Source organism: Pyxicephalus adspersus, chromosome 1 (assembly GCF_032062135.1).
Source record: "Pyxicephalus adspersus chromosome 1, UCB_Pads_2.0, whole genome shotgun sequence".
NCBI lineage: Eukaryota > Metazoa > Chordata > Amphibia > Anura > Pyxicephalidae > Pyxicephalus > Pyxicephalus adspersus.
The window spans coordinates 101162429-101170657 of NC_092858.1; the positions used below are offsets into that span (position 1 = coordinate 101162429).

Genomic DNA, 8229 nt, shown 5'->3' on the forward strand with positions numbered 1-8229 from the left:
AGCCTTTGAGTCAATTGTCCAATTACTTTGTGGTAATGTACAGAACCAAAATGAGAAAAAAGTATTCTCTGTCCAAATATTTATGGACCTAACTGTATGAATATACAATTTAGCATGTATAACATGTCAGTTTTTTTTCTTTTTAATGTATGTTTATCAGTGCTGCAGGGAAGAATCAATATATGCAACACAATGAAAACCAGATACCTTGCCTGTGGTTTTCCCCTCAGCCACCTAGATGACCTTTGTGCAGCGTTCAGCTGATTCTGTTTTTCATACTTGTAAAACTATAATAACTGATAAAATGGTGTGACAGGTACACTCCAGGTCACAGTTGCTATCAGCTATTTATATATCCTTTTTGTACCTTTTTCTTTAGCGGATTTTCCTTGTAGGACAGATCTCTGCGTTGATCCTGGCCTTCCTGTTCCGATATTATCTACCTCCTTCACAGTATGGACCAAGAATCAGACATAGTGTGGCCTCCTTGTTGGGAATCTGCTTGTCAGTTTACTGCTTTGGATGGTAAGAGATTCTTTGAGATAAGATTAACCTAAAGATGGTGAAAAATGTAAAATTATATTACTGAGAAGATCTGGCTTGATTGCTCTCACTACCCTATAGCAAATCTTATATTTATAAAGTAGAACACTAGCCAAATTTGTTTTTGTTGGAATCGTGATGGTTAGAATCCACTTTTTTTTCCATATTGCTCTTGTTGAAGAGGTTTCTGCTCCCCCCCTCCACTTCCTGTGCAGGGTACAGTGATCATTGAAACAGGAAGTGTTTAGAAATCGCTGAAAAGCTATATAAATTAGATAAATGTTTGTGAACCAAGGTTGTGAGGTATACACCGTAAAAAAAATATTTACCTAAAGTACATTGGATAATGCGTGCCTCTCTCAAACTTGTATATGAACAAAATAAATTGTATATGAACAAAATAAATTATAAATAGGGATCATTTTAGAATGCAATGCATACTTTTTTAAATACAGTCACACTAGTTGTTTTTAGGGTTAAATTAGAAACAAAGCACATTTAAATCAACAAAATGTTTTTTACAGGTTTTAAAAGTACAAGTACTGTTATAATGTTTAATACCGTTATGTATGACTGTTCATTGAATAAAAAATAAAATTATAAAAAAAAAAAAGTACAAGTACAATATACAATAAGTACCTAAATTAATGGCATTTTCGAATGCTGTTTTAAATGTTTTATGGGTAAATATATGTTTTATTAAGTTTTACAATCAAAATATACAGAACAATGTATAAATAACTTATTTATTAAAAATAATAAAAAATATAGTAGCAAGTGCAAGTGGCACAAATATGAAAAACAACAATATTCAAAGGCTCAAGGCAAACGTCAGGAAACCAGCAGGCACATTATTAGTAGCAAAAATAACAGAAGATGATGTTAATCCGTGCAAATTTAGCGTGTTAGTAAATCAATGGATAACAAACAGGAAAAACTGGAATTGGACTGGAATAGGGGAAGCAATAAGGAAAAATGGGTAAGGGAGAGGTATCTACACAGTGGAACTGGGAAAAGTCATGAAGAAGAGGGAAAGAGCCCAGTTTAACTTTAAACGCAGAGGAAGAGCTAAAGTGTTCCCAACATGCCCATCAAGCTCGGAACTTGTCCATACAATCGTCATCGAACGCCCTTATCTCTTCCATTCTTATGATATCATTTACCTTGGCTGTTTCTAATAAAGTAGAATGAGTTGGCAAGCAGCCACCAATAGGTGACAGTGGATAGTTTTCCTACAGAAACCAGGTGGATTGGGCATTACAGATAGCAAAGCAACCTTCGGGCAGAGGGCCAAGGGGTTGGGGGGCCAAGGGGTTGCCATACAAATCAGAACAAGCGTTGAAGACCTCGCCCCAAAATAGTTGCAGAGTCGGACACGACCACCAGATATGAAAATAGTCTCCTTCCTCAGCTCCACATCCCCAACAAGTTCCCGGAAAAGAAAAAGGGTAGGGTAAAGGGCACCAGCAAGGTCCCGAGTCCATGCCACCGCTCCTAAATCCAGGGGAGAAAGATCCTGTTCCAACCAAATAGATAATGTACATTCCAGTTTGGATTGCCATTCCACCACCCTGGTAAGTAAGGCAGCATAGTATAGCTCGAAGTCAGGCAGGCCCATACCCCCAACCTGTTTGTGTCTACATAAAGATATATGTTTAATTCTGGGTTGGTGGCCACCCCACACAAATTTAATGGAATGCAATATCTGGAAAAACATTTTAGGAGGGGAAATGGGGATGGCCTGAAAAACATGTAACAGCTTAGGAAAAGAGTCAGTTTTTTTAGATGGGCTACGATGTGTATATACAGCACAGTAGAACAGAAAGATGGTAGCCATCAATACTTGTTTGCTTATGGTTTATGTTTTTTGTTTGTTTTGGGTATAATTTCACAACAAAGCTAGGATAAAGTTTGGGCAGTGAAGACAACATTATATCACACTGTGTCACAGTGGAGCATACATTAACTAATTTTTATAAACTCCTAGTGTTGCCTAGCTTTAAACACATGTCAAGTTTATAGATGGTAATGTCTTTTCTTATTCTGTTGCAGGCTTACTTTGTTCCTGATAGGAGAAGTTTTCATATGCTACCTCATGCTTCTTCTCATTGATCCTAGGAAAGTACATGTGTAAGTTTCATGGTGACTGATCCTTATATATCCAAGCCTGTAATATATTGCTGTGTACAAGTCCTTGGATGTGGTGGCTGTATTATTTTTCAATATTTTAGACTATTTCCTTATTTACCTGCAATGATCAGTAATCAAACCAAGTCAGAAGGTAATTGTTTCGTCTCCCAACGCGTTTAGCCTATTGGCTTCTTTAGGGGATTTTAGAGACCAAGGTTAGTTATCAGATGACTAATTATGATTAACCACAATGTAAGGTAATGCTGGGTATCCAGGTGTCAATAAGTTATATAAAGGTGTAGTAGCTTCCTGTGAGGCTGTATCTAGTCCCAAAATAGTAACATTACTTGGACTGGTCCCTCATCAACTTGAAGAATCCGCGTGTGCTTTGCAAGAATACATTTATTCACGATAAGGTATGCTGTAAGTTCCCAATAGGTGATACGCGTCGGCTGACAAAACAATTACCCTCTGACTGTATGATTACAATCCTGTGTGAATAAATGTGAAACACAGGTTTATTACCTATTGTTGTTAGCACAGGATCTATATGTCTAGTTGAGGTGACAGCATGGGAGATCTCCGTTAGCTCCCGGTGAAATGATGAAAAATTAAATATTTTTTGTTTGTTATTACGCATGCTAACAGAAGCCTGCCTTCTTCCCTCCTTTTCATTTTTATCTTAACACATTCAGGCTTGACACACATAATCTTTAAATATATTTAGGATACCCTTCTTGAAGACCTCCACTTGCCTCAGATATCTGTCAGGATCAACAGGGACTAATGGGAATGGATTGTTGCCTATAGATCATATTCACACTACCACACCACTTTACCGCACTGCTTGGGCCCAATACTGGAGTCCACTTATCAAAATGGTTAAAAACTTTTTATCTGCATTATATTGTGAAAGAGCCCAGTATTTTTCACTGGACCTCAATGTGACCCAGTATTCTTAGCATCTTGCTTCAGGTCAGTCTAGAATACATCACCATTCATTATCTTATAACTGTGAAATCCAGACAGCTTGATATATACGATCTAAAATTTGCTGCTGGTCACAAGCGATACACCAGCTATGCGAGGGCAAGTTTCAAGCAAATGGTCATATGTCAATTTCAAAATATGTACAGATAACAGGCACATTGTTCAGAAATCATTCATCCAGGAAGTATAAAAATTCATAAGGACAAACAGTAAGCTGTTTTTTGCTGCTTGTAAAAATGTCATACATACCAGAGTTTTCCTATGTGTGTGTCACAGCTAACAGCTTATGAACTATAGAAATGCTAAGTATATGTCAAAAAATGGCAGAAATACATTAACGTGTATACTGTAAATTAGCTGTCTTTAAACTGGAAAGTGCAGTGTATTTGTGCAAATATTTGGAGTTATTTTTACACTTATATATTTTTATTATTGTATTAACCTTTTCAATGCATCTGCAGTACACATTGGGGTAAGGCATTATTATCTAACCAAAATCAAATGTAGCCACAGTTTGTCTTATATCTTAAAGAGCCTGTTTATGTGAGTACTGCAGCAGCCTAAATCTATTGCAGCAACCAGGAGGAGAGCAGAGGGTAAATGAGAAACCCCTCTTTCCTCTTCTGAGGTACTAACCAGGGTGCACAAAACTCTGAACAACTTCCAGGTTCAGAGTTGTCAGGGGCCGGCCACTGCAGCCAGGAAAAGAACAAATCAAGTACAATATGTCCTTGATTTGTTCTGACAGAATAACAAAGAGGTGTTAGAGTTCTAACAAACGCCTACTCTCTCTATAAAGAAAACCTTTCACAAGAAATGTACTTCGCCTATGTTCCTCTTTTACATTTGGAGATTTGTGTTTGTCTACACTAAAAATATTTGAGTTTTTTTTCTTAAAACATAAAAATTGCAACTGCTGTTATGTGATTCTAAATATAATTATATTAAATTTTAAGTGTATTTTTATTTACAAAATGAGTTTTTTTAGCAAAAAAAAAGGATTCTGGCAGCTAAGAGTTAAATACATTGATATGTAATTAGCCATTTTAGTTGTCAGTAGTTTATACTTCAGGGCAATTACTTTCTTCTTACAGGTGATAAGATAAGGTATCATTTAAAACAGCAATTAGCAACCTTTTCACTACAGAGAATCACTTAAAATAGGTTATGGGCCTTTTATGGGTCTTATGCTGGCCATGCACTGGGCTTAAGGTGCATCAACAGGAAAATATTCATTATCTTCCAGATATCAATAGTTACTTTAGGTTACTTTACTTTTAAGCTGCGTACACACTTCCAATTTTTGTCGTTCAAAATGAACGACGAACGATCGATTGGGCAAAAATCGTTCGTAAAAAAAGTAACCAACGACGCCGACGAACAAGGAAAGTCGTTGGAAACGAACGACCGGACCGGCGGATTGGATTGGACGACGATCGTTGACCATCGTTCGTGTGTACGATCGTTCGTTGATCGTCCATGGTCTGAGCATGCGTGACGAACGAACGTTCGTTCACTTCCTGTCGTGCACGTCACTCCCTCTATCGCTCAAACGATCGTATCTATTGTGTGTACAATATCTACGAACGATCATGTCGTTATCTGTATGTGCAGGATCGGTGCTATACGATCGTTCGTAGATATCGTGCAGGATCGTTCGTCGTTCGTTTAACAACGATAAAAATTGGAAGTGTGTACGTAGCTTAAGTTATCACCATGCACTTGTGGTTCAGCCCTGTTCTTTGCCCAACAAATGCTGCCCCCCTTACTCCTGTTTGGACTACCAATACTGGGGAGAGTTCCTGTTGAGTTACAATATTAGTAGCAGTGCTCAACCCAGAATTTTTTTAAGCCGGGTGGGAAGAAATTGTAGGTGGGTGGCAGCACCTGTATTGTGACCAAACTCTTTAGTAACCACCCAAAAACAGCCGGATGGGTGCTGAAAAGTGCCAGGTGGTGCGCCCAGCTAAAAGGGCCTGGGGAGAACCCTGAGTAGCCAAAATAAGGGCAGCGGGCTCAAATGGGTAAAAAAAAAGTTCACAGCAAATGTAAAGCATAGATCGTAAATGTCCTGTTTTATTCAGTTATATTGAATGTAATGATGAATCAATACAAACAGATCCACTACAATTTTGCACTCATCTAACTAATCTGATTGATTATTCAGATTGGTCATCTAATTGAATTGGATCCTTTACACTCGATCATTTGTGCATACAATACAACCTTTACTATTCTTTTGAGCATTGTTTACTGACTTATCTGATCTATCCACAACCAATCAAAACCAATAAAATTAATCTCTTTAACTGTTGAATTCTTTTCAGATCTAAACCTTTTATTGGATTAGAAATCATATCAGAAGTGAAAATCTGCTTGTGCGTACTAGCCCATAGAGAACCCTTTCCAAAAAAATATATATGGCTCATGGTGCATTAGTGTGATCTGTAGGTTGTACATAGAGTAATAACAGGAAAAACTAGTTCACCAACCATATCTGATTTTTAATGCCTCTTTCATTATACAACAGCTTTTGGGAAATATTATAAAATGAAATAAAAAAATCTGTAGTATCCATTTACATTGGTGCCCAGTTTAAAAATGCCCTTTTACTTTGGTAGAAGTCCTTCTATATACATGGCGGTCATTACAAAGGTGACCTCTAACATTAGCTATCAGTATGAGAAGGACCCATTTACATTGTTATTTAGTAAATGGAATTCCCTGTTACAGTGCTTACAAAATTGCCCAGCAATTCGTGAAGCAACCCTAGGGTTTTACTGAACCCTGGCTGAATAATACTGACATAAGCATTGCTTTCTTTTCATGGAGTCATCAGGTTTGTATTGGGAAAATGAGCATTTAAAGCACAATATTGTAGCACTGCTCAATAGTCTGCCATGACTAAATATGGCTTACCACATGTTCAAAATAAATATACAAAGTTTTACAACATTTATTTCTAGCGATAAGATGATTTACATCAAACTGACCTCTTGATGTTTTTTGTATTGCTGCAGTTCTCAGTGCTTTTAGTGTTAGTTTAAGACGGGGACAGGGCTGAGAAATGGAAAATGGTTAAAGGGTAGAATAGAGTTTGTGGATACTGTTAGACTTTAGATAAGGATTATAGTTAAGCTGGGGTTACTGTTTAGGATCAGAGTACAGTTTAAGAATAGTTAGGTCACCAATTATATTTACAGGCAAGGTTCATCCATAATAAAAGGTTTTTGGGTTGGGTCAGGTTTATTTGGAAAAATAAGGTTAATTAAAAAAAGCTTTATATATGGCTAAATCCCAAATGAACTTTCAATTTTAAACCTATACACATTTCGGGTGCATCATAACAAAATGTGTTTAAAGTCTTACAGTTAATACCATAAGTAGTAATTACTGTCCCACGTCAGCTTGCTGTAGAGAAAAGCAATTGGTTTCCGTGTGGATGCAATATTCTCTGCACATGTCCACTATGCCCTTTGCTGATTCCTTTCCATAGCGTTTCAATATTCAAAGTGCATGCTGTCTGTTTATTGAAAGGGTTAATGGGGGGCATGTGAGACCTCTGCAGAGAGACCAGTGCTTCCATAAAAAAAACAGGGCACCTTTTCTACAGCACCCTGGCTAGAAATAAACATTTTTACTTGCATTGTGCCTGCTCTGTAAAGAAAACAAACTGTGGAAGTTTGCAAACCTTTTGTTTTGATACACCTGAAATATATTTGGCTGATTTAAACTAAGATTTTAGATAGACTTTAACGTGTACATGTTTGTGTGTGATATTTCTCCAGGAGTGATCATTTCCCTTTTTCCCCCTAAATTCTAAACTACTTCGATGTATTCACTATCTTTTGCTTATTTAGGTATTTCCTGTGATAAAGTAATAGTTCTATTTTAAGACTTGGTTTTACACATTTGTTTGCTAGATTCTATAGTAACTGCAATGCTATTGTAAACAGTTTGTCATATCACCATGGAAATTGTGAATGACAGCACATGTTGCCAAGGGAAGTTGATGATATCACTGACAGTGATCAGTTAAGTGTGATATCACTTTCAGGTATTTAGGAAACCTCTGCTATAAATACTATTTCAATATAATAGCATGGTGGTCAGTGGGAAGAATGTCATCCTTATAAACAGCTAAAAACATAATTAGCAAGTGAAGGTGAACAACAATAGCATAGTCTTTATTTTCTTGTGGAACAATAAACCTCCCAGGAAGCTTCCCATGATCCTTAGCTTTAGCTTCTGATTTGCATGCAATAAGTTGCTTGAGGAAAATCAATTTTTTAGCTTCTGAATATTGTATGTAAGTAATAAAACATTATTATTTATTATTCAGATGTTGATAATATGATAATTTTATCAAAATGTGGATATCAGTGATATATAATTAAGTTGCCATATGCTAAGTGATAACCTCACACACCCTGCCCATTTTTTGGAATTAGGTTATGATTAAAAAGGGCTTGTGCTTATGGCACATCATAGTCTCCTATCTTAGGGTGCTGTGGTGCGGAATCAACATCAAGAGATTTCGGAAGCATTATTTTTGTAATTTGGACT

At 36.7% G+C, this 8229-nt stretch overlaps 1 protein-coding gene and 1 non-coding gene across 2 annotated transcripts in view; both read left to right on the forward strand.

Annotated features, from left to right (window-relative positions):
* LOC140337352 (lysophospholipid acyltransferase 2-like) overlaps positions 1 to 8229 on the forward strand; it is a 35927-nt gene that overhangs the window by 5232 nt on the left and 22466 nt on the right. Inside the window, exons 2-3 of the mRNA XM_072421079.1 lie at positions 380 to 525; positions 2596 to 2673. Coding sequence (XP_072277180.1) covers positions 380 to 525; positions 2596 to 2673 — 224 coding nt within the window. The remainder of the gene's footprint in view (positions 1 to 379; positions 526 to 2595; positions 2674 to 8229) is intronic.
* On the forward strand, positions 8124 to 8229 carry LOC140321917 (U11 spliceosomal RNA). Its single transcript, XR_011919042.1, has one exon. It is a non-coding gene; the product is annotated as a U11 spliceosomal RNA (small nuclear RNA).